This window comes from Sprattus sprattus (assembly GCF_963457725.1).
Source record: "Sprattus sprattus genome assembly, chromosome: 2".
NCBI classification, from domain to species: Eukaryota; Metazoa; Chordata; class Actinopteri; order Clupeiformes; family Clupeidae; genus Sprattus; species Sprattus sprattus.
Window position 1 is genome coordinate 48,398,771 of NC_137921.1, and position 26,908 is coordinate 48,425,678.

The 26,908-nt window shown below is 45.9% G+C and overlaps 2 protein-coding genes across 4 annotated transcripts in view; both read right to left on the bottom strand.

Moving 5' to 3' along the window:
• The window catches only part of pde4dip (phosphodiesterase 4D interacting protein), a 44,805-nt gene extending 18,486 nt beyond the window's left edge, over positions 1-26,319 (bottom strand). For 2 of the 3 annotated variants that reach the window (XM_080833278.1, XM_080833277.1), the window contains exons 1-23: positions 25,976-26,319; positions 22,877-22,953; positions 20,937-21,033; positions 18,528-18,682; positions 18,055-18,190; positions 16,951-17,004; positions 8,841-8,978; positions 8,357-8,476; positions 8,175-8,261; positions 7,824-8,003; positions 7,393-7,551; positions 7,153-7,266; positions 6,838-6,975; positions 6,495-6,674; positions 6,092-6,286; positions 5,699-5,977; positions 5,483-5,549; positions 3,047-3,177; positions 2,632-2,780; positions 2,079-2,313; positions 1,728-1,896; positions 940-1,059; positions 98-608 (exon numbers count right to left, since the gene is read on the bottom strand). In XM_080833278.1, the coding sequence (XP_080689404.1) occupies positions 98-608; positions 940-1,059; positions 1,728-1,896; positions 2,079-2,313; positions 2,632-2,780; positions 3,047-3,177; positions 5,483-5,549; positions 5,699-5,977; positions 6,092-6,286; positions 6,495-6,674; positions 6,838-6,975; positions 7,153-7,266; positions 7,393-7,551; positions 7,824-8,003; positions 8,175-8,261; positions 8,357-8,476; positions 8,841-8,978; positions 16,951-17,004; positions 18,055-18,190; positions 18,528-18,682; positions 20,937-21,033; positions 22,877-22,953; positions 25,976-26,122 (3,638 nt within the window). In that variant the 5' untranslated portion in view covers positions 26,123-26,319. The remainder of the gene's footprint in view (positions 1-97; positions 609-939; positions 1,060-1,727; positions 1,897-2,078; positions 2,314-2,631; positions 2,781-3,046; positions 3,178-5,482; positions 5,550-5,698; positions 5,978-6,091; positions 6,287-6,494; positions 6,675-6,837; positions 6,976-7,152; positions 7,267-7,392; positions 7,552-7,823; positions 8,004-8,174; positions 8,262-8,356; positions 8,477-8,840; positions 8,979-16,950; positions 17,005-18,054; positions 18,191-18,527; positions 18,683-20,936; positions 21,034-22,876; positions 22,954-25,975) is intronic. The other variant, XM_080833279.1, reaches the window with a different exon arrangement.
• Positions 9,439-11,347, bottom strand: LOC308360794 (uncharacterized protein; the record flags this gene model as incomplete). The annotated part of the gene is made up of 2 exons (XM_080832922.1): positions 9,439-9,456; positions 10,097-11,347. 2 exons carry the CDS (start codon positions 11,345-11,347, stop codon positions 9,439-9,441), a joined length of 1,269 nt encoding a protein of 422 aa, XP_080689048.1.
• Positions 26,320-26,908: the final 589 nt, after the last annotated feature.

Genomic DNA, 26,908 nt, shown 5'->3' on the forward strand with positions numbered 1-26,908 from the left:
AGTGTTTTTTACTGCTATTCCTGAAAACCTCACGGGTACATCACTCGTCATTGCCCTGTGCCCGCTTGATGCCCATCACTACCCTGTTGATACCCACCCTGGAGAACTGACAGCTTTGCCAGCATCAATGTGAGCTTTGCTCTTCGGCCTCAGTTGCTCCTCCAGTGAGGACACGCGGCACACCAGGTCACGCAGTTCCCGGTCGTGGCCCTGATGCCCGGCCGGTGTGCCGCCGGTGTCCGATGACGACTGCCAGCCCTCGTCCTCGTCTGTCCCGCCAACGGCGAACGTCGACCAGCTGACCTTGCGCGGGGTCCCGGCTGGCGTGAGGTCGCGCAGACGTGCCTGCAGGCTGCGGATTACCGTCTGAGCGCGCTCCAGCTGCCCGCGCAGGTCCTCCACCAGCCGCTGCAGACGCCCCACGTCACCCTCGCTTCTCCCACAATCCCTGGCGGTTGAGACTGACACGGAGGCTGTGGCGGAGGCTGAGGTGGAGGCAGACCCGGAGGCTGAGGCTGAGGCGGAGGCACCGCCGGACCACCAGAGGGAGGCAGAGGTAGTGCCGTCGAGCCGGGAGAGGGAGGTGCACATCTCCAGATCATCAAACTCTACAGACGGCGAGGGAGAGAGTGTGAGAAAGTAATAGAGAGAATGATAGACACAGAGAGAAAGACAGCAGAGAGCGTGTGGATGAAAGTTGAAATTTAAGGGTACGGAGTTGATTTAGTGTATTTGGTGTGTGTATTGAGCAGTGAGGAGCTGAGGGTATGCAATAGCACTGGTTGTGTTGCCCTCAAATGGCATACTACAGCAATACAGTTTTTTAACATGATGTGGTTATTGAAGGGATGAAGTATTTTTCAAGTTGTTCACTACATTTAAGAGACAGGGACAATGTAGGTGTGTGGAGGTTCATTTGTGTGTGTGTGTGTGTGTTACCTGGGCTGCTGGTGTCATCTCTCTCGGCCTCATTCTCACTGCGGCCACAGGTCTCATAACCCAGATCTTGCAGATCAACCTGCACCTGCTTACTGTCCTGCTGCACCACAGCACTCTCAGCTGGGAGAGACACACACACACACACACACACACACACAGAGGGTGGAGAGAGGAGGAGGTATAAGAGAGAAGGTTAAAGACCTCCATTACAGTAGTGACATAGCTGAAAAGAACAACCTACGCACTGGAGGCACATTGTGTCTGTATTCTTTTGTTGGAAACAGGTCATGGGATATGGTGTTAAGTTGCACATAGTGGACATCCTAAGCTCATTCATCTATCTCGGTGACATCATATGCTCATACATCTGTCTCTGTGACATCATATGCTCGTAGATCTGTCTCCGTGACAGGATACTTTTTCCTCTACACAGGAAACTGAAAACATGGCATTTCAGACTCATTGCTAGACTGCACCTTTCGGATGGTTAGAGGACAGAGTGTTCTCTTCATTTGAACCGATTCCCTAACCTTAGAATGTGCATTGCAGATAGTTGCTTACAACAGCTGCAGTGACAGCCAAGGTCCTACCAGACACCGTAGATCCTTCCTGGAATTACTTGATTATTACAAACCCAATTCATGTGGGACATTTTGGATGGACTTTCCAGTATGGATTAATCTCTCAGAGCTCTCTAATAACTGTTCTTAATCAGAATGCGTGTGTGTGTGTGTGTGTGTTTGTGTGTGTGTGTGTGTGTGTGTGTGTGTGAGAGAGAGTAAACTCACTGAGGAGTTCTCTGTAGTCCTTGAGCTGCTCGGCCTGGGCCTGCACTGTGGCCTCCGACACCATGAGTCTCTCATGCAGGTCTTTGCTCTGCTGCTGCACCTGCTGCAGGTCGCTCCTCAGAATCTCCTCATCAGGGCTCTCAGGCACACACACATCCCACTCCTCATTCTGTCAACACAGACAGAGAGAGAGAGAGAGAGAGAGAGAGAACATTCAAATAATCCAAGTTTTTCACCCGATCATTTTTTTTTATGGCAATACATTAAGCAGCATTTATATACATGGCACTGTAAAAAAATGGACTGTTTCAATGCTCTGTCATGCCTCCACTGAGTGACAGTGCCCCCTACCTGTACAGAGTGAGACAGCGGGGCCCTGAGGGCGAGAGACTGAGGGCGTGGGCGTGGGCAGGACATTTTGCCCTCCGTGGAGCGCAGCTGGGTCCCTGTGGTAGCACAGTGCTTGAGAAGGGGTGGAGGGTTCTCTGAGGTCTTGTCCCGGTCGTCTGGCCTCTGCTCCTCTGCTTGGCCGAGCAAGAGAGCTCTGAGCTGCTGGTTCTCTGCCTGCAAGCTGGACAGCGCTCTCCTGAGGGGGCAAATGTACAGGTACACTATGAATGTGCATGTTTGCATGTGTGTGTGTGTGTGTGTGCATGTGTGCATGTGTGTGTGTGTGTGTGTGTGTGTGTGTGTGTGTGTGTGTGTGTTCTTTTTTGCACGTGGGAATGTCATTTTGATTGTGCTCAAACAGAGGGATGTGCCTCTGCTTATATGTATCACATAGGTGTGTAATTACATCCAGGAGCATGTGTGTGTGTTTGTGCCTGTGTTTGTGTTCGGCTATTGTGTGTGAGCGTGTGTGTGTTTGTGTTGCGTGTGTGTGTGTGTGTGTGTGTGTTTGTACCTCATGTGAGAGAGAGAGGAGTATCCACTCTTCTCAAGCTGACTGCGTAGCTCCATCAGTTCTCTCTCCACCGCTCGCTTCTGCTCCACCAGCTGCTTCACCTCCTCCACTGCAGCATCCTGGGACAGCTGCAGTCCTCCACTGCCCTGCTGAAGAGACAGAGTGTGTCAAAGAGATTTGGGTGTGTGCGGTTTTGGATGTGGGTCAGATATATGTGTAGTCTGTACTTAGATGTTCATGAAGATAAGCTGTCTTTTGCAAAAGTACATTAATGATAGTACAGAACACCATACGGCAGCATCAAATGAATGTAGAGTATAGTATGTTGATATCTTTCTCTCTCTCTCTCTCTCTCTTTCTCTCTATCTCTCACACACACACTCATACACTCACTCGTTCTTTATCATGCACTCACCGACATGGCAGCCAGGCTCTCTGCAGTTAGTCTTGAGTTCTCCTCTTCGTCGATGCTATAAGCAAACTCACTACCAAAGTCTTCCTCCTCCTCATCATCATAGTCCCCATCATCGAGCTCTGAGAAGAGTTCTGTAGGGCATATCAAATATAAAATATTTGTACAGTAACTCTCATCATCTCTTTGTCTCACCATCTTCCTCTCTGATCACACACACACAAAATCAGATCAATCAATCATTCAATCAATCATTACCAGAAGAATCCAGGAAAACGAGATAAATATTCCATTCTGTTTCTGAGTCTAACAACTCCAGTTCAAAGTGGCACTGCTCTGTGTCCTCCACACACACACAGGAAGAGGAGGCATAAACAAAGATCTGAAACATTCCCAGAAGATGGCAGTTGTGATGCCCTGTACTTCTGGCAAATATCTCACTCACAGACAGGCAGGGCTCTCGTCTAATAAACTAGCATAATGGAATTTATCCTAAGCCAAACCTCAACATATGGTAGAAATGTGTTACTTCCTAATTCTTTTGGATAGTGATTAATTTCACAAGTTGTTTATTTATTCAGTTTGTTAGTTACACCAGTTATTTAAGGGCAATGATACCTGTTCAGCTAAGGAATTCTAACAGCCAATATCCCCAACAGCATATCCACAGTGGGAGGTCTAGTGTGGACTGTGTTTACTGGGTTGAGGGGGTCAGAGGAGGCATATGTGTGTGTTTGTGTGTGTGTGTGTGTATGTGTGTGTTAATACTTCCCATGGCTGTTTGTTACAACAGGGGCACTGAAATATACTGCAGATACCCCCCCTCCTATCCCACACCTGGATAAAGGCTTATGGTGACCGTGGGGGAAGTGGCCTGCATTAAAGCAGACTGTGTCACCTTGGCAGCATCTATGCCAGTGTAATAGGGGTGAAAGGACTCATCTGTGCAGGACACTTAGTACCTCATCATTCCACTGGGACATGGGGATGTGTGGGAAACAGCCAACCAGCAGCAGGGACAATCAACCTCTGGTAAACCAGTTTGATCTGGTTTTTTGATCTGACCATTTTTTTTACAGCCAATTGTTTAGTGATTTATAATTGCTCAATCAGACTTCTCTTTAGTCTGGTCTGCTTACATGTTTAGATTTGGATATGAGCATATGTTGTGTCTGCACCTTATGGGCATTTCTGTGAATATGTACAGTGTGCATGTGGAGACCTCCCTATGCAGGTGATGGTGATGTAGGGCAGTCTGTGCTGGCATCAGTGTGCTTGTGAAATAAACAGGACGTGTGATAGCCAGCACCCCTTCCATCCCTGCCTTTCAGTCTGAAGGACCGGACAGCGTGTGACACAGCAGAGGATCAAATATTCCCTCTTTATGATGGACACTGGAGCAGTTTCAACTCCTTGCTCAAAATTGTACATAGGAGATAAACTGACTCCAAATCAGTTGTGATGGCGGAGTTATGGTTACGAGAATAGATTGCAAATTTACAAAGACTCTAGGTTCATAGGCTACAGTATGTTTTGAGAGAGGAACGTGTTTAGAGCAATGGTAGTAGAGGCGACACCAGGTGGTTATGGAGTACTCTGATTTTAACCCCGGGTTTCTTCCCCCGTGGGAGTTTTTGCCCGAGTCAGGGCTTCTTACAATGGTGCTTATTTAAGGGTTAAAGAGCACAAACACACACTCAGTTTAACACACACAAGTTCTTTTGTTGTACAAAAGCACAGTCATTTGGACAACAGTAGTGAGGCATGAGTGACTAAGGCTGAGGCACTGATTAATTCAGCCCATGCAAGAGCACGCAAACAAATACATTAATAAAGGCAGGCAGTGGTCCCTTGAATGCTGATGTGCTTACTGTACAGTCAGTCAACATTCATGTAGTTATTATGATTATCTGAAAACTGGCAATGTAAATAATCTGCTACGTACACCATGATAACATGACATCATTTAAATCAGCTAAGATAATAACAATTAATAAATCGATCAATCATAAGAAGTGCTTTGCATTTCAATACATAAAATAAAACATTAATCTACTTCTGATGCACTTTGCTAAAATAAGCAAGGATAATTTAAGATTACAGTGTAAACAAACATAACAATTTCATGTCTCAAAATCAGTACACAGACAAGACGGGTACTACTGAGGATTGCACAGAAAGAAGAGCATACATGACGTGCCATGAGTCTTTGTTAGTGGGACCCTACAGCAGGCCAGAGTTACATAGATCATACAGAAGGCAAAGGCTTAGATGACTTAGACGAATAATTGTATACAAACATTATATACACCATTCATAAACCACTTGTAGGTGTGAGGTGTTTAACCAAATTATATTCCCCGTTTGCTGTGTGGAAAAGAAACAAATATCACCCCCTGCTGCTCAAAAGACCACACTACACATGCTTCCAATTCCCACCTGCAAACTCAGCCTGGGATTGGCTGGTCTGCTCCGTTTCCATGGCAGCACTGTGGTGGTCAAGATCCTATCAGAGAGAAAGTAAGTATTACAACAAATTATTTTAAATCAAGCCAAACCACATGTAGGAATACAGAAAGAAATACAAGGAATAACATAACCACACACATGTATGGAAATATGCACCCAAAAAACAGACACACAATTAGTTCAGACCTTGAATTGGGCTTGTGCTTGGGCCTCCATCATTGAAGCCTGGGCATGGAGTTGGTTCTGTTGCCCTGCGAAACTGGCTCTGAGGGCGGACAGCTCCTGCTGAGCCCCCCTTTCTCTGTGCAGAGTCAATCTCAGCTCCTCCTGAAGAGCCTGTGTGTCTGTGTGAGCAGCTGCATCTGTGATGTTTTCCTTTGTCTGCTCACACACTAGCTGCCTGCGCAGCTCCTGCACACGAGCCGCCTGCTCACTCATCACCACGCCCACACGTCCAGCTGCATCCTGGGAATTGGAGTTTATTACAACAAAGTGGGTTAGAATGAAGAACAAAGTGTCATGTTTAAAGAGGTGTTCATGGGGGAAAGATGTTTGTGTATCTGGTCTGAGGTCTGGTACCTGGATGTACTGGTCCCTGCTGCTGATGGTGTTGATCAGGTCCTGGACCTGTGCCTGGTGCTCCTGTGCCTGATGGCTGCGGTCTCGCAGCAGGTCCTGGATTAGCTTCTCCTTCAGAGACAAGCGGGTCTTCAGCTCTTCCACCACAGCAGCCGGGCTCACGCACAGCTTACTGAGCAGATTGGAGGTCAAGGTCTGGCATGCGTGCACACACACACACACACACACACACACACACACACACACACACACACACACACACGCACACACACACACACGCACACACACACACACACACACACACAGTACAAGTTCAGTACAATACAATAGCACACGTTAACAATGAGAACAAAAAGACTGAAGACCGAAGACAGACAGCGTTTGTGTGAGTGTGTTTTTGTACCTCATTCTCCTTGGCGTGTGTGTGCAGGGAGCTCTGTAGCTGACTAATGAGCGTGTCTCTCTCTCGCAGGCCGAGTGTGTGTCGCTCCCCAGAGTCCTGGTGCATACACTGAGCATTCCGCAGTGCCTCACACACCTGCTCCAGCTCAAGGCCTTTCCCACGCAGCAGTGCCTCAAGACTCTACGCACACACACAGGCAAATATACACACATTTTTGCTATGGTGCATACACTTTGATCTCAGAGTTTGTGTGTATGAGCAACAACATCTATGTCAGTGTTGTCTGCATGTGATTGTGTGAGAATATGTGTATGTGTGTGTGTGTGTTCATGTGTGTACGTACGGTGATGGTCTCCTCATTGTTGGCACACACACAGAGTAGCTTGTCCAGGTCCCTCTCCTTCTCCCTGAGCTGCAGAAGCAGCTTACGCACCTCCAGCTCTCTCTGCTCCACACACACAAACTTCTCGTCCACCGCACGCTGCGTGTGTGTTTGTGTGTGTGTAAGATAGAAACAACCAAGAAGGAAACAGAGAAATGAAAATCAAAAAGAGGACAAGAGACATCAGCACTCCCAGAGTATTACCCCTTGATGTGTGTGTGTGTGCGTCTGTGTGTGCGCGTGTGTGTGTGTGTGTGTGTGTGTGTGTGTGTGTACCTCCAGGGCACGGTCTCTCTCCTGGATGCGTTGCTTGAGTTTGGTGATCACACACTCACGGCTCCTTTCCCCAGAGCCTCTCTGTCCAGCGCTGTCCAACAGATCGCTGTAGTCCTGTGTGTTCAGGTGGAAAATGAATACATACAGCATACCAATCTGTTAAATATGTACATGTATTTGTGTGTGTGTGTGTGTGTGTGTGTGTGTGTGTGTGTGTGTGTGTGTGTGTCTGTGACTAACCTCCAGCAGCTTCTCCTTGTTCTGCAGCAGGTTCCTCAGCTGTCTGATGGTCTTCTCTCTCTCCTCCACCTCTCTTCCTCTTCCTCCCTCCTTCTCTCTCATCTCCTCCTCTAGCTGTTGGAGCTCACTGCCAGCCTTCTGCAGTGCACTGAGCAGATCCTGATGAAAACAGTGAGAGAGAGAGAGAGAGAGAGAGCACATTACACACCGGACCAAAAACCATAAACACACGTCCACACACCCCTCCAGATGCACACACTATGAACACTTTCAAACTCTGTACTCACATGTTACCGAACACATAAACACTACAATGGACGCATCGCACTCTCTATCTCTGTTGATACACACACACACACGCACACGCACACGCACACGCACACGCACACGCACACGCACACGCACACGCACACACACACATACAAACATACCAAGTTATGTGTCTCTGTCTCCTGCCGGTGTTTGAGTGCCCTCTGCAGGTCGTCATGGAGACGCTGATTGGCTCGGTTGAGGTCCTCCTCCTGTCGGAGGACGTGGCTTTGTGCCCGCTGGCATTCCTGCAGCTCCAGCTGGGTGGAGAAAAGAGAGGCCTCCACCGCCAACGCATCTCCCTACACACACAGACATACAAGAGGTTTTTAAAATCCTAAGTGTGTAATGCCTTAAGTGATTCAGAGTTTGTCTAAGCCCTACATTTCTTAAATCACTCACACAGTTCATATTAATTGACCTATGTCTGTTTTAGTGTGTGTGTGTGTGTGTCTGTGTGTGTCTGGTCTGACCTTTGTGCGTTGCTGCTTGTGGCTTTTAGTTTTCAGTGACAGTAGCATCTCCTTCTGTTCCTTGTTCACGCTTTGCAGATCTGACACCTAAGGGCGGCACAAAGATATGCATAGTAAAATACCGGCCAATAATTACTGTTATATGTTGTCACTCCGTCACACTCCACCCTCCCCCTGCTCACCTGAGCCTGTGTGGTGGAGAGCGAGTCGGAGAGGGTGCCGATGGTGCTCTCCTGCCCCTGAGCCACCTCTCTCACCGCACGGAGCTCTATCTCCATCTCAGCAAGCCTCCACTGTAGTTTCTGGAACAGGCAGACATGAAAAAGAGGTTGGGACGATGAAAACAATTCATGACAGCTATCCAGATTCCAGAATCCCAGGAACCGCCTGGTCAGTCTCCATGACACCTGTTAATAACACTTATGTGTCTCCCAGAGTCTTTTTCTCATGCATCAAAATTCTAAATTACCTTCAACCCTACTACTGTGTTTAGATTCGTTTATTTGTTTGTTTTCTGCTGCAAGATGTGATTTTATCACAGGTCAACGCCACTGTTCTAATGCTTTCTAAGTTTAAGGTGCGATTATAGCATATAGTGAAAAATGTAAGCTGTTCTGGTGCTGTGGGTTCCACGTGTGTGGGAATGAGGGGGGTCGTGAGCAGCACCTTGTTATTGGCCTCGCTCTCTCTGATGTTGGCCTGTAGGGAAGACACCTGCTGCTGGGCCTTCTGCAGCTCACACACACACTGCCCTGCTGCACGCTCATAGTCGCCCAGCTGTGTCTGCTGCTCCGTGATCAGCTTCTGTAACACACACACAGAAAAAATGGATTAAGCCTGGGCTTAATACAAGAAGGGCTTAGAAACAGTTTGTGCAGTGGTGGGGGGAGGCACGCATGTATGTGTGTGTGTATATCATTTCCTGAGGAAGTGTTTGTTTTCCAGGGCGCACACACTGGTAATTTCCTTTTGTTTTCACAATACACAAATAGGCACAGCACAAATGACCACGCCCTCAAGGCCTATGTCCAGAAATGGTGCTATGAAAACAGCCCTCTTCATCAGAGTAACAATACCAGTGTTTGCCATGTCAGTGTTTCAACAGGAGGTAATATCTATTGACATATGTGTGTGTGTGTGTGTGTGTGTGTGTGTGTGTGTGATACAAGACCGTTATTAAAGGGTGAGAGATGGAGCTGGGGCAGGATTAATGAATCTCTCCTGAACAGACTGAACTGCAGTTGAAGACGGAGAGATTACCTGTCTAATCCACACCCACCTGCTGAGAGACAGATGTATCAAGCAGAAGAGAGTAGAGAAGAGGGGATAAAAAGAAAGAACAGAGACAAGAGGAGGAAAAGAAAGAGGAGCAGAGACCCCTTTGGCCAATTGTATGTCTCTTTGTCTTCTTGCTGTTCCACTTTCTTATCAACCTAGAAAACGTCTGGCTCTAGTGGTGTGTGTGTGTGCTTCACTGCTCTATCAAGAGGCTCTTTCTCTCTGATGCCTCAGCTTAACCACTTCAACATGCCCTCTCCGTCACACAGTGATAGCCAGCCTCATCTGTAGCCATGGAAACGTGCCTTTTATTTACATAAGAAACAACTCCGTCTCCTTTGGGTAGAATGAGGAAGGAAGTCCTGTTGTCAGTGACAACAGTTGTCATGTTGCTAAGAGGGGGATGTTTGCAGAAGGGTATCCACAGTATAAGATGTGCTGACTGAGGTCATCTGGGACATGACTCGCAGTGTATAATTACAACTTCAATCGATGACTGGGTAAGAATGGAGAGAGAATAGAAGGACAGGGAATGAAAGAGCACACGTGTCAAAGAATATGAGGTGAAATGGCCAAAAAAAGAATGCAAAATGGGACACATGAGAAGACAGATGCCACAAATCCACATGAAAGGTCTGTGATACCTCCTGGATGTGTAAAGGCCTGCAGGATGTGAACTCATCCAGCCAAAGCTCATCCATCTCAGCCAGTTCATGCTGCAGCTCCCCCTGTCTGCTGCTGGTGCACCTTCCTTCTAGAAGCAGTAGAGGGGAAAGAGGACAGTCTGCAGCCCCACTGTAGGGTGACCCAAATTTGACCCTGACAGGCAGACGGCTGCCTCTTTGGGTCTGAACGGGCCGGTACTGGAGACTCCGTGCCAGAGACAGAGCCAGCTCCAATCCAGACGCATACATGCCATCAGAGTCGAGTCCAGACACACACGCACCACCTGCGTCTGGTTCAGGAACGTTCACATCAGGCCGGCAGGCCGTCATCTCCTGTGGTGAGTTGGACCTTTCCACTCCGACCACCTCCTCCTCTGGTCTACACTCTGGAGGCTGAGTTGACTGGTCTGTAATTGGTCCTCCTTCTTGAGGGAGTGTCTCAAGTGACTCCACAGACGTGGCTGGACTCGGGCTCATCCTCTCTGCTCCCCCACCCAGCTCTTCTCCTTCGTTCAAGGGCAGGGGAGACGGTTCAGGCTGGGGTGCCTCTTCTGCATTACCTGAGCATCGAGTGGGCGGGCCACAGGAAGTGCTGCGCAACCTACGGGGCAGCTTGCACACCGCCTCATAGTCCGAGTCCGCCACACGGAGGGTAGCACAACCACGGCACTTCCTGGAGTGAGGATGATGAGGATGATGGTGGTGCTGCTGCGTGTGCAAAGACTGCTGGGAGTTGTAGTCCAGCGTACCTTCCTGTTCAGCCCAAGACTCAAACACAGAAAAGGTGAGATCCTCCTGAAGAAGGGCGCCATAGCTCATCTCGCTTAGGGTAGAGATGTCCATTATGCCTCCACCATCTCCCAATGCCTCAGTTTTCACCCCTCTGTCAGCACTAGGATCCTCCACGGAGGTGTTGTTTTTCCAGTACAAAGCACCAACACCCTGCCGCAAACGTTCTTTCTCCAGCAGAAGTTTCTGCATCCGTTCAATGGACAGTGCCTCCACTCGGGCGATCACTGTGTCGAAGCGGTACATGCGTTCCAGCACAAAGGCACACTTTCCACAGGCAAACTCGCCACGACCATCCCGTGTCATCTCTTGACCCAGAGCATGTGACAGCAGTGTCTGCAGACTGAGTTTGGCCGCTGGATGAAAGATCCATCGCCGATGGTTACCACACAGCCCCTGTGCACAAATCCGGCATGAATCCTTAAGCTTGGAGTCCAACATGTCTGCTCTGATGATGATGTCAATGTTATTATAAAGGCTGCCAAAGAGATGTCACCCAACTTGAACTATAAGTGTCTCATACAATCCTGAAGATGGTTATTTATTTAATGTCAGCCCTCCAGGGGTTAAATGGTCAGTTTTTGTTGAAGCCCACAGGTGGAGAGCCGAAATTAGCTTTCCTTGTAATGGCAGGTCTGCAATTGATACAAGAGTAAACCAAAGCAGACTCTTATGAGAAGCATCCTCCGTGCTATCTCTATCGCATGCAACGACAACGAAGTTAGGGAGGACAATGACGCCTTTGAGAAATCAAACAAACAACGGTTATCCCGTCCTCTTAGCAAAATAAATCACGCCTCTCCCTCTTCGCCTGCCAGTCCCGACTCTGAACGCCAGACGCAGTCATAGCAGGTTCGCAAAAGACATCGTGTCCATCTTGATTCCAACAACACGGAAGGTCGTTTCGCAACCGTAACTTCTTATTTTGACAACGCTGTCGAGTTCTGTTAACCGGAAAAGGCTGCTCTGGCTGGGAAAGAGCGATGTCACAAGGCAGCCCGTGTATCTCTCTGAACAGCGAGATGTGGCATAGTCAGAGACAGCAAAGCGGCAATAGGAATGTACCACTTAGCACTGAGGGGAGACGGTGTTGCCTTTTTTTTTTTTTTTTTAAATCATCGTCTCAGTCTGTTTTTAAATACATGGAATATTACACACGAAATAACACATAGCCTATGTGATAAAGTTACATTACAGCTCTAATTTGTATTCAATCCGATAACTGTATGCGTCGGCGTAATACTTAACACCCCTAGACTGCTTTACCGTGACCAGGCATTCCTGTCATATTACAGCACAAGCGCAAATGAGGTATGCTGGCTGTTTCTGGCAGGGATAACATCGTTTTGTCTGTCGCCATCAAGCATAAGTGAAACATGGCCCCAAGTTCTGATAATCATAGATCCCTCAACACTGCCCGTGTTTCGCTGTCTAGACTGCGTCGTGTAAATAAGACCTTGAATAACAAGGTCCTTGGCTTCACCGGCAAGTTCGGTTCATTTTTTTTTTATTGAGTATTACAGTTCTGAATAACAACAAGCAACGCAATCTGCACACAACACAATTAGTGTTTATCTCCTTCCACACCATTCCTCCCCTTTCACCCCTTCATCCATCTTTCTCCCACCCTCTTCCATTGTTTGTCTCCCAACCTCCCATGGGAATGTCCCTATACAAAACTGCCCCCCCTTATGACTAGACTAATGAAGGAGTATATACAGCAGGTCACACAAACCACACAAACACTCCAAATGTGAAAACTCTCTCACACACACACAGACACACAGACACACACACACAGACACACACACACACACACATTCGCTTTCTCTCTCTCTTTCTCTCTCCAAAAGTGTGCCTGTCGATTGCATACTGTAACCATACCTGGTTAATATAAAAAAAAAAATGATATAAAGGCCTCATTGTTAGAGAAAATAGGGAGGTCATGGTTTCTGGTACATGCATAAATCTTTGCTGAGTGGTTTATCATTCCAAAGTGAGCACCATTAACTCATTCTCTGTTGATATCCAAATGGAAAGCTTTACATTAGCACCAGTTCATCTTGAAACTCATAGCAAACCTCTCTCAGGCTAGTAAAACAAACACCTGAGCCACCCACTCTCCTCTAGCCCTTCCTCTAGTCACCTTTCCACACAGCGAAGTAAGGGCTGAGATTTCAAAAGTCCCCACTCTGGAACCCGTTTTCAAAAATATGTGTTTTCAGACCCCGAACACGCTGTTGTTGTGTGGACACAAGGCCAAAGCTTTTTTCGGGAAAACTAAAAAGAAGTTTTCACTGTTGTGAATGGGGGTGTGGATGGGAAAGGGCTGTCGTGTGTGTGTGTGTGTGTGTGTGTGTGTGTGTGTGTGTGTGTGTGTGTGTGTGTGTGTGTGTGTGTGTGTGTGTGTGTGTGTGTGTGTGTGTGTGTGTGTGTGTGGCATTGTCATTTGGGAGGACGGCTTAAGCCTAATTTATACTTCTGCATCCCTCTCCGTCCTCGAAAAAAAAAATGGGCGGGCGGGGGCAGGCGGTTGATTCAGAAAAAATTGAACGTACTGGTCGGGCTTTTATACTACTCCGACGGCTATGCGTCCTAAAGCCTATTCAACCTATTCAACGCCGGTCCGCTGGGTGGGGTAACGACTGTTTGTCGAGCCCGTAGCTACCACATAACCTCTTTATTGAAAGTCATTGATTGTTTTTCCTCCCAACTGTCACTGACATGACACGGATGCTGCTTCAGGACCTGACGGGCAGGTGTTGTCACATAGGCCTTGGAGACATGTAGCTCAGTCAACAATAGCATGTCTAATGCTATATATTCACTTGAGTAGGCAAATGTATCTCCATCGTGGTGGTCATTTTTTTGTGAAAAACATAGTAGCGATTTATAACAAAACGATATGCTTATCGTACATACAATACAGAAACTATTATAAAACGATCCAATAAAATGAATACGTTCTTATTTTCTTTGGTATTTTTGTCACATTCATACTGCAATGATCGCTGGGTAACCTTTGAATAACTACAACGCTATGACAATGCACTCATTGGCCACGAGACGGTTGCCCTTGTCAAAAAGTGGTAACGTGAATGTGTCACTATGAAACAAAGCATGCACACTTCGAACAAAATTACCCCCCAAACTCTGAGGACAGGGCCAGAAAAATAAACCCACGGTATTCATCATACATCATACATCATGCAGTGTTATAGTTATATCAGTCACACAGCAAGAACATGCATACCTCAATACAGTTGTGGGACTGCGATTTCAACCATGAATATGTTGAAAAACACATACATTAGCACACTTACTAATGATCATCTGCCAGGCTCTCACACACGAAAAGTTGATTCCAAAACTCTCGAATTTAAGACAGAGTGGACTGACAAGTAGGCTATGCATTTGTGCTGCTTGTGGGCAGGACAAAACCGATGTGTTTAATCTGCAACGAGACGGTTGCCCTTGTCAAAAGTGTTAGCGTGAAACGTCACTATAAAACAAAGCATACACACTTCGAACAGAAATACCCGTAGAACTATGAAGTAAGGGGCAGAAAGATAAACCCACTGCAGTCTTCATACCAATCCACATGCAGTGTTATAGTTATATCAGAAACACAACAAGAGAATGCATGCACATGCCAATAAACATTATTCTGATTCTGATACCTCAACATACAGTTGTGAGACTGTCTTTTCAACCATGAATATGATGAAAAACACATAGGCTACAGGAGCACACTCACTTATTATCCTCTGCCTGGACACCTTTAATGCCCAATTTTCAAGAAGACGATCTTAGAGAAATCGTTGTGTGTGTGGTAGTCGTTTATTGTATACATGCCTCCTCCCGGGAATCCTCACAACAGCGAATGATGGCAACTAACAGACAATGGTTGATGGTGGAGCTGCTGGACTAGTTTGAGTTATAGCAGAGGACGTGCTTGTAGCGATTTGAGCGACAACTACAACAACAACAGAACAGGAGACAGGTGGTACGTACGTTTACTAGATGTTCCGCTAAATCAAGCGTTAGCGTATTCACAATAACTCTCAAAAGTGTGCTGCTAATAAGTACAACGTTGTCGTGCCGATTATGCTCTCACACGCCACCCTCATTGAGGCAAAAGTAATGTTTGACTCAAATGTCTTTCACTGCCGTTTTATGTAAAGTCAGTCATTCTAAATAGGTTCTACACATACATGAAATACATTTCCTATTTAATAGATGCAAAGTAATTATGCTGCCAGCATTACTCCGTAGCAAATTACGTATGTCAGTTGAAGCTGGTTGGAGAAGGCACTTTCAACACCGAGCCACCAGCCAAGAGACCAACAGTGGTCGGGAGAAATGTACTTTTCGAGGGTTTATATAAAATACGGTAGCCTAATGCTGCATGCTGTGCAGCTTTGTAGTTTACCAAAGTCGTACTAAAACATTTTGACAGAAAACAGGAAATGTAGGTCCTGACATGTGTGATTCCGGAAATGATGTTGTTTTGGAAATGATGTCGTAAGCTGGCCAATCACAGCCAAGTGGGTCTCCGACTCTCTCCGTCTCTTTAAGAAAAGTTAGAAAAAAGCGTTTGTCTCCGACCAGCTCTCCGACGGCTCTCCGACGGGTCGGATGGGCGGCAACACCTGGGTGAAGGTGTTACCAAGGCGTGCCAAGGCGTGCCAAAGTGTCCCTCTACGACCAAAACGGAGAGAATCGTAGAAGTATAAAAATGCCTTTACACTCTGAGTACAGATTAGTCACCAAAGGGGCCTACACTAGTAATGAGACAGCACACTATAACAGATCTCCTTAAAAAGCCTCACAATCAAAAAGCCATCCATCCTAATCAACACACAAGCATATACTCCCAACACACAAAGGCACACACACACACACACACACACACACACACACACACACGCACATACCACTTCATAGTTTACAGCAATCTATGGCAGGGGTCTTTTTTTCTGTTATGACCTCCCTGGTGTAATCTCTGTCCGTCTTTCTTTGGGCTTTTTTCACATGCTGTCATAATGGGGTCATATTTCCTGAATAACCATGTGTGCCTAAAACTGGTGTTTGCAATCTGGTGTAGAATACAACACATCTAGACTATATAGCTTGATGTCATCATCTCTGTTGTGTGGCAGAGATAAAGAGTGTGTGTGTGTGCATGTGTACTATGACTCAAGTGGAGAGAATGAGACACAAATAAACAGGAAGGGAGAAATGACTGTGAGAGTGAAGACTGCAGGAACTGGTGAGTGGTGAACACTCTGTCTCTGTGGCAAGTGTTATGTAAACTATGGGAGTCTCCAAGGACATTTTGACATTATGACTCTAGAATCTTTTTCAAAGTGTGGTATATCGCATGAATTGTGAAGGTGATGGGAAAGTCCAGCTCTTAACTGCTGCTGCTGCTACATCAGTTATGCTGAGACGTTTCTTTGTGAGTTTAAAAGGCCTGTCTCTGACTTCCATTGTATTTTTCTTTTTTTCCTCATTCCCACAGCCTTCTGCTCTCTGAGAGACTCTGTGTATGTGTGTGTGTGTGTGTGTGTGTCAGACCGCCTCCTCTTACTTCATGCCAGGGTGTAATGCAATTCCAGTAGGGGGCGTACTCTCCCCTCACATCAGTAAGTCCCTTAGAAAGGTACAGTATGAGCTCCAGCCTCTCTGTCCCTCACTACACTGTAACAGCGGCGATAACTCAAAGGAAAAACAACTCCTCAACTCATAGAAATCAGCATAAACTTCTCAAATCCGAAGTCCTTAACGCATAGAAAGAAGCATTCACTACACAAATCAGCTGACTGAGATTTGTCTGGGAAGAATTAAGCCTCAAAAGAATGGCTGTATGTGAGACAGTAGAGGTGTGAGTAGAGACATTCCCAGTCTTATGTATTTAAAACCCAGCCTTACTGAGCACCCATATCTGCATTAGGTAGCAGCACAGGGCAAGGAAACACACCGTATTTGACTATGGTAAATCAAGCATGTCAGTGTTGAGATGCCAGAAAAGCGCCACCTACCTGCATCTCACGTTCAGTGCGGCTGTGGTCTCCACTGTGGTTCATCAGTTGAAACTGAGGAGACAGCAATTAGGCATGATTATTAATCTATGTGCATTTGTGTTGTGTGCAAATATAAACAGCAACAGATCTGATTTTACAAAACTGTGTCTTGATCCAGAAGAGTATGAGCCAGTCTTTCTTTTGTAGCATATTCCTATTTCATATTTTTTCATATAAACATTCAGTCATAGTGGATGATATGTGTGTGTATGTAATGTACAGTGCTTGCTGCAGTATGGGTGCAGTGTGTTTGACCAGTGTGTGTGATCTAAGTTTGAGTGAGCTACTGCACTGTGTGTGCCCTCTGTTTGGTGGGTATGGGCCCTTCAGGCAAACGTGACAGCGCCATGAAGACCGCTGACCTACATTCTTCTCCTCTATCTGTGTTTATAAATACGAGCGGCTCTCTGCCCTACTCTTTCAGCCGGGTATCGTGCCGTCTCCCCTGGAAACCAGAGCCAGGACCCGCTTAGAGCCTGGCCAGTATCCAGGGTGGGGGGTATTGGTAACAGACCTGGCACCCACGTGCCAAGTCAGATAGATATCCAAATCCCTCATCTTATAAATCACATAGGAATATAATGTCAGCCTGGACCTTGTGTGATGAGAAGGATCTGTCTATGTGTGTGTGTGTGTGTGTGTGTGTGTGTGTGTGTGTGTGTGTGTGTGTGTGTGTGTGTGTGTGTGTGTGTGTGTGTGTGTGTGTGTGTGTGTGTGTGTGTGTGAGTGTGCACTTGTGATCACTGACACACTGTACATTGTGTGCTGCATTTAGAGAATGCTGTTCTTAACTGTCCACTGTACAGCAATTTGAGATTAATGGAAGCCACAATTCAATTAACATGGACAACTGGTCCATAGAATATACACACAGAAACATACAGGATATGAGAGCATTTGAGGATACAAGGATGACCATGACACCTTATATTATGATCTCATATGGAGTTTAAAGGTAATGCATATTCACGACACAGGTCTGTGCTGGTTTGAAAAAGTATTTTCCAGTATTATTTAAAACTGAAAAGATAAGGGATTTCACATGGATAAATGAGTGTTTACCTGGGCATCCCCCTCTCTCTGCTGCAGAGTGGAGGACAGCTCCTGCACTCGTTCACTAAGAGCATACTTCTCCTCCGACACGACCCTAAGCTGAGTTTCAGCGCTGCTTACGCAACTCCTCAACTCTTCTATCAGCCTAGGAGAGAAAAAGAGATTGAGACAGAGAGAGAGAAATACAGGGAGAGAGAGAGGCAGAGAGAGAAATACACAAATAGGTGAGTATGAGAGAGGGATTATAATGCAGACAGATGGGGAGGCACACAGGCGGAGAGAATGTTATTACAAGTTCAGGACTGCACAGGAAAATGTTACATGAGATGCTGAGTTGTGAGAATGTTGGCAGGTTCTCATGAACTAAATGTCAAAGGCCTGACAGTTCTGTCCAAACTCATACAGGTCACTAGTATGAAGGACATTCATAGTTCATGAGAGAGGGAGTGTGTGTGTGTGTGTGTGTGTGTGTGTGTCCTCACCTGTCCTTCTCTTCTAGAGCCTTCAATGTTGTGACGTTCTCTCTGTCTTCCTCCTCTCTCTCCATCATCTTTCTATCCAGGGTCTGGGCACGCACTGACTCATTCTCCAGCTCTGAAGCCATTTTCTGAGCCTCAGCACGGGCTACCCTGGCTTCCTGATAGGTAAAATACACACACACACACACACACACACACACACACACACAACACACATGCACGCACACGCGCGCGCACACGCACACACACACAGGGACAAACAACAATACATATAGCACTTTAAGCACTTTGAGCTGCATTGTTTTGTATGAAAGGTGCTATACAAATAAAGTTTATTATTATTATTATTATAAATATATTTGAATATATGTATCCCCAGAGCACACCTGGGGACCACAGTGTGTGTGTGTGTGTGTGTGTGTGTGTGTGTGTGTGTGTGTGTGTGTGTGTGTGTGTGTGTGTGTGTGTGTGTGTGTGTGTGTGTGTGTGTGTCTGTGTGCGGATGATGTGCAAATGGCATCAAGGGATGAGAGTGTCATTCAGAACATGCTACTGCGTACAGAAAAATTCATACAGTGGTCAGGCCTGGACATCAAACACACAAAATGTGCCGCATTCTATGAGAGACGAAGTGGTGGAAATAGATGGTACAAATCCAAGTCCGATCAACCTCCTGCCTTCTCTTTGGATAATAAACCGATCCGTTTGTATGAACGTCACGAAACGTATCCTTATTTGGGACACAAATTCAACGTAGCTGGTGACTGGGAGGAACAAGTCACAGAGTTGTGCCATGAGTACACCCAAAGACTTGCATTGATAGATTCTGCTCCCCTCCCCATCATGATGAAAATCGAGGCCATTAGAATCATTGCAGTGGCTAAAATTCAACATCTCTTTTCGAACATTCACATCACACAGCAAACGCTGGCAAAGTTGAACAACGAAACAGTGAGGCTGGTGAGAAAATGGTTCGGACTAAATAGCCATACAACTCGGGACATCATATTCCAACCACGCAGAGACGGGGGGCTGGGTGTCCCGAATATTGAGTGGCTTTACACATCCTCTAGAACCGGACATCTGATTAATATGCTGAATAATGATGATCCAACCGTCAGAGAACTGTCTCGCGAATCACTACTCCTACACCTAAAGCGGCGTAAAATACCTGCCGCTTCCTTCAACGAACCCCAGTTTCTAGGGTTCAAACTAAAGCAAAACGGCAAGTTGGACATCAAGGCCGCCGGTTTCGGGGTGCGCTCCGATTGGCTGGATCTCAATGACCTCTGCCAACGCACAGGGCTACAACTGTCCTGGCTGGGAACAGATGGAGCACCAGTAGCGCTCAGCGAGGACATCATTTCAAATCCACAGATTTCTACTCTAGCGATCCTTAAGTTAAACGACACATCCAGCCAGTTACAAACAAAGAAGGTTAGAGCCAATCTCCTTCACGTTAGACAAACACAGAACGAGCAGCACTGGACAAGCCTAAAACTACAAGGAAAATTAGCGCTTCTACAACATGCCGATCACTCAGTATCTCATTCTGTCTTGAAAAACAACTCCATTCCAGAAGAAATACTTACTTTCATGATCAAAGCACGACTGCAATGTCTTCCAACGAAATACAACTTAGCAACATGGTATCCCGCAAAGCACAACCCTCATTGTATACTGCATACAAACTATCAGGAAAAAGAAACTGTGGCTCACATACTCAATGGATGTAATTTCTACAAAGGACAGTATGTGGCCAGGCACGACCGTTTGGTAGATCTGGTTGCAAAAGACTTACAAAGCCTAAGACATGATGGCAGGTTTTACCTTCATAGCACTGTGAAATTGAACTGGTTTCATCATAATATACTTGACAATGAGTACTTTAAAAACATTCCAAACACCCCAGATATTGTAATTGTAAATGAATCTGTGAACTCTGTATTTATTATTGAAGTAGGCTGCTGTTTTGATTTGTATATGGAGACTTGCTATTATTCCAAGCTACTGAAATATCAATCATTAATGGAACTCATTCGCCAGCTGGGATATGACTGTAGATTAATAATTCTTGTCTTTGGAAGTTTAGGCCATGTACATAAGAATGTTGTCAGAGGGCTGCAGATGGGGGGGCTGCATAAAAAGGGGGCAAAAAAACTAGCAAAATTCTGCTCTGTTTCAGCTATCATTGGTAGCAAGCAAATATGGAGTCGAAGATGTTTTGTTTATCCTTGACTCTTGAGTGTTACAGTATTAAGAGAACTGATAAAAGTTTGTAAGCCTATCAGACCTGTCACCCTGTCAAAGACTCTTCCCAAAGTATTTGGATCCTGTAACTTGTCGCTTGTCTTGTGGATCCAAATAAAAGCAATCAAATGTGTGTGTGTGTTTGTCTGTGTGTGTGTGTACCTCTTGCAGGATTTGCACTTTGGTCTCCAGCACCTCCTGCAGGTGTTTGATCTCCGCCTCCGCCTCATTGTCATTGGTCAACGTCTCCGCTGTCACCCTATAAGAAAAGGCCTGTGATTAGGCACAGTTTGCTGGATCATCGTACAGCCACATGATCTAACACTTTCGCCGGGAGGCCGTTTGAATTGAGCTACTTTCTACTTCCACTCTAATAACCAAATCACCTGAAATGTAAATGCAAACAATACCAAAAGAAACAGTGAAAAGGGGGAAGAGCTCCGTTAGGTTATCTATGTTTTTATGTATGTTTTTTTCTGTTTTATAAAGAGTACATGCACGTTTAACTGATACAACGGTCTTCTCTAGCCTTCCATAGCTCAGCTAGGTTGGCTTAGTATGGTTTGCCGCCCCATTTATGTTGAAACAGTTAAAGAATTCAGTTGTTCCCGGGGGACTGAGTGTCCATCAAATAGCAATTGAGAGCGAATAGCAGACTGATGCATCATTACGGCACACACTGGAGTTGCTACAGACCAAACATAAACTATAGGAACAGACCAAGAGGACATGAAGATAAGCAGTATAAAATAAACGTGGATCTGGATGATTTGAGAGGGTGTGCGGGAACACTAGCATACAACACCCTGAAGTGCTGACAAAGGCTCCAGATAAAGCTTTAACCATTTTATATCCTGTGGAGTGAGTGTTGAAGAATGTCGGAATGCCTGTTTGATATATGTGTGTGTGTGTGTGTGTGTGAGAGAGAGAGAGAGTGTGTGTGTTTTTTTGTATGTGTGATTTTCAGTAATTTTAAGTGCTCTTCAGTGACCCTTCTGAAAGATTACAGAAAGAGGTAGGAGGACTGTGTGTGTATGTGTGTGTGAGTTTGTGTGTGTGTGTGTGTGTATGTGTGTGTGTGTTTGTGTGTGTTTATGTACGTAAAATTGCTCTCTGGAGAGTCTCTAACGGTCCTAATGACCTTCTTTTTCTGTCTATCGCTAAAGTCGGATATAACACATGCATCATCACGCCACAGGTCTGGTATTTATTAAACCAGTGTGTGTGTGTGTGTGTGTGTGTGTGTGTGTGTGTGTGTGTGTGTGTGTGTGTGTGTGTGTGTGTGTGTGTGTGTGTGTGTGTGTGTGTGTGTGTGTCAGACAGAGAAGACACATGAGTAATACACATGTAGTCTCAGCTGGGGTCATGACTACAGCAGATGAATGAGATGATAACAACCATGCCCCTGTGCTGTCATTTTTAGAGAGAGAAAGAGAAAGACTGAGGATGAAATAAAGGAATGGACGTTAGGTTTATTTAGATGATGACGTTTTCTCTGTTTGCAAAGCAACTACACTTTTGAGCAGGGGAGGGATTGGATGGTGGAAGATGGGTCTGTGGGCCCTAATTTCATAGGGCAACGAGCACCGCGAACGGGCTTCACGCATCAGCGGGATACTTATATTATATTTATATTTGCTAATTTAATTGACACAAAACACTGTTGTGTGGATGCAAAATGTTTTAAAATCGCAAGGCAAAAACTGCGCAAAGGAAAAACTGCACTTTCAAAACACGCCAATGTCGTGTGGAGGGGGTCTGAGTCTGAGCAGCAGGAATCTGGCTACCAGACGGAACAAAAAGACGGATTAACAGAGAATCCAGTCTGTTGTCTCAGATGTCTCTGTTGTCTTTCCATCTCTCCCTCTACCCCTCCAATCCTCTGCATTTTGTTCTTCCCTTTCATCTCATGCTCTTTCTCCCTCGGTTCCTTTGATTTAAGGGGATCACAGGTCATTTAACTGCTGAATTTAAAGCATGTCTTTAGACCAAGAACCTCAATCCAGCTGAGGGAGATATGGTAGAAAAAGAAAAATGCTCTGTCAAAACATGTGTGTGTGTGTGTGCGTGTGTGTGTGCGTTTGTCTGTGTGTGTGACTTACTGAGCTTCATCCAGTTCCTGCTGTTTCTCCTGCAGTTCTCTCTTCAGACTCTCCACCTCAACTTTCAACTCAATGTTCTGAAACACAACAAACACACACACACACACACACAGTCCATTGAATTATATCACTAAGAACAAAACTATCCTAACAATAACCCCAAGAAAAATGTAATGTATCCCTAGTTAATGATAATATAAACATGCATGTTGATCATTGATTTGCTGAGCTGAGATTTTATACTTTGAAGTTAAATGTGGAGAATGCGGTAAGTGGAGTCGGGGAACAGGCACAGGGATACAGAAGCACAGCTCTGTAGTGTCCACGTGCTGATGGCGTGTGTGTGTGTGTGTGTGTGTGTGTGTGTGTGTGTGTGTGTGTGTGTGTGTGTGTGTGTATGTGTGTGTGTGTTCTGCAGAGCAAGGATATATATAGAAATACAGGATCTGACCAGCTGCTGTAGAGCACCCCTAAAGATATAACCCCGTTCCCCTAGCCAATACTCTGTCTCTTTCCCTCTGTCTCTCCCAGTCTATCCTCTCTCACACACACACACACACACACACACACACACACACACACACACACACACACACACACACACACACACACACACACACACACACACACACACAGACACACACACACCCCTGACTCTACCCAGTCCTCCACAGCAACAGCAGAGCCACTTTTAACCCCATTGGAGAGTTTCACTGCAGTTGGCTGGACATCTGGGACTAGAGGTGAGCAGAGTGAACACACCCTTTGACATACTCAGCAGCTTGTTATTCAACAACACTAACCATTGTACCACTGATCACACATGGTGAATTTGCCACACTCAAAAGTGGTATCTAGAGTATTGTGATAGGCAAGTCAGCAGATCCAAAAAATCTGGCCCCACACTGACCAGACTGGACGCTAATCGCCCCCCCGGTTATTTGAGTTTAAGACCCCTGCTCTATGGCTACTGAGGTTGTGTATGAGTTAATCCCTACACATTTTATTATTCTGAACTTTGTCCTTGATAAGTAAGCACATCGATCTGTGTGTTTGTGTGTTTGTGTGTGTGTGTGTGAGTGTGTGAGTTCCTGCAAAAGGCATGTACATGTACATTAATGCACAATAGACTATTATGTCTGTGTGAAAGCATGCTTACAGCATGTCTAAGTGTCTGTTTGTGCGCTTTCTGTTATGTGTGTGTGTGTGTGTGTGTGTGTGTGTGTGTGTGTGTGTGTGTGTGTGTGTGTGTGTGTGTGTGTGTGTGTGCGCGTGCGTTTGTGTTTGTGTGTACTTGTGTGTGGTTGTAAGTAGGTCAGTGGGTCGGCCTATCAAGGTAGATCAGCCTGATAAGTTCCCAAAAAAGGGCTGTTTTCGCTGCCCCTCTTTCTCTCACTCATATACACAGTCACCCTTTATATTACAGCAAATCCATCACAAGCAATGAGAACACCAACAAATTCAACAACAACAACATCTCACACCTCCCCCTGTCACTGTTCTCCCCCCCTCCAACAACTGAACTTTGCACTATACCTACTCCCCCCCCCCCACCCTGGCTGACTGCCACTCACCCTCCTCTAGCCATTGAACATTTGCACTATACTTAACTTCACTCCTCCCCCCCCACCCTGGCTTGACTGCCACACACCCTCCTCCAGCCACTGAACATTTGCACTACACCTCATTCCTCCCCCCCTATACCTGGCTTGACTGCCACACACCCTCCTCCAGCCATTGAACATTTGCACCTTAATGTCTTTTTAAAACTGTATCCACTTCACTGTATTACCTGTATAGATTGTACTTTACTACCTCATTCTCTTGATTTCACTTGTTACCATCAGTTTACTTTCACCTGCACTTTATATACTTATCATACCTCACTCTTAGCTCAATTGCTGCTATTTAATTTCTGTTTATATTACAATATTACAATTCTGTGTCATATTCTAACTCTTACTGTACATATCATATGTATTCACTTAGTCCACCCTACATTTACACATACTCTGCACTTGTATTGCTATTTGCACTTACTGGTTAGATGCTAAACTGCATTTCGTTATCTCAGTACTTGTACTCTGTATAATGACAATAAAGTTGAATCTAATCTAATGTGTAAGCTTATCCCACCCAAAAGACTTTAGAGGGCAATGCGGCGTCAACATTTATTTGTCTACGCCTTCTAGCCTTCTAGGTCTGACCATCATAGATGTGTTTACTGTATTTACACTGAGTAGAATGATTGATTGATTTGATGTGTGGTATCAGATCATCTTTCCTCATTGTAATAAATACACAGACACAATCACACACAAAGATACACACACGACAGCTGCGTCTCGGTGTCAACTTCCCCTCACCACGGTAACCAGACTCAACCAGCACGATGATGCACTGTGCTCTAAAAGCCTGGCCTGTTTTGACCACTCCAGAGGAAACACAAATCCATGTACACAAAAGGGCACAGACACATGCACACATCTTTCACAGTGCACATCCTCTGCCTAACACACATATGAATACATGCTGTTTCCTAGATGTTCAGCTGTCCAGATGTCCAATAGCAGTGGAGGATCCCCTGCCCACTGAGAACCTGAGGTCACACACACTGACCCTCCACTAACGGGATCCCACATTAAAAAAACATTTAATCCCTACATCTAAAATGTGTTTCATTCATTGACATTCAACTCTAGGCTCATTACTGACTGTATCAGCAGTATTATGCCCTCATTACAATCACTGGCAGTCCCCAAAATAAACTGCACATGCACCTGCCACTGAACATCAACACCTGAACAGTGTTAACACTTCTGGAATATCAGACAGGCAGATACTTACACATGGAAACATATGTAAATATAGGCTACAGTAAGGCCCTGTCCTTGCTGTGCCCAGCTGTACACTATCATTCACACATACCTCAGCTCCATTAATGCAAGCGTGAATACATTCAGCTGTACACACACATATACACACAAACACATTCACATTGGGTTGCACGTGCACATAGAAATACACAGCGATTCTGACACATTTTAGTACACGTACACACATACACTCACTCTCACACACACACACACACACACTCACCTTGCGGTGCACATCCTCGCTGCTGTCGTCGAAGCGCTGCTGAAATCGCTCCTCCAGGAAGTAGATGCGCAACTTGAGGCTGAAGTTCTCCTTCTTCAGGTCGGTTAGGTGCTGTGAGATGGTGCGAAAACCGTTAAACATGGCCATTCTTTCACTCTGTCTACCTCACACAGGGACGGTGCAGGGGGCCTGCCCCCACCGTCTTTACACTACCTCTTCTGCACTGCTCATATCAACAACAGTAAAAAAAAAAAATATTCAACAATGTCAAGTAAAAGTTATGGTCAGTAGTTGTCTAGGAGTGAAATCCTAGCTGCGCTGAGTTTGGGATGACAACTATAGTGGCAGAGTGTGGGGCGGGTGGGTGTCTATCAGGACACCACACGGGTCCTCCTCCTGCCCCCCTTCAGAGGAGGCGGGTAAGGGGAGGGGTGGGTGGCACAGGGGTGAGAGTGGGGTGTCCTGCTTTCTTAATTTAGCCCTCTGGAGATATCTGAGGAATGTCCAACGGACAGGAGAGCGGCGGAGAGGCGGAGCGTGAACGTGAAAGAGAGAGAGAATGGAGAGAGAGAGAGAGCAGAAGCTGGTTGCCACGAAAGTGGCAGTGGTGGAGGACAAGAGAAAGGAGGTTGAGGGAAAGAAGGACAGAACGTGTGTGTGGTTGTGATTTCAGACTGATATGTAGGGAAGAGAACTACTGTCCTGCGTTGCTGAGACTAGCTGAGATTAGGTGAGATGGCATTGAAACCAAGCGCTGCACTGCAAAAACAGAATTGCCACCACCAGCTGCTCCTATCTCTTACTCTTTCCACTAGTAACCCAGCCTGGGAGTTTAACTGACAGCTGTACCTTGCTGACCTGTGTGTGTGTGTGTGTGTGTGTGTGTGTGTGTGTGTGTGTGTGTGTGTGTGTGTGTGTGTGTGTGTGTGTGTG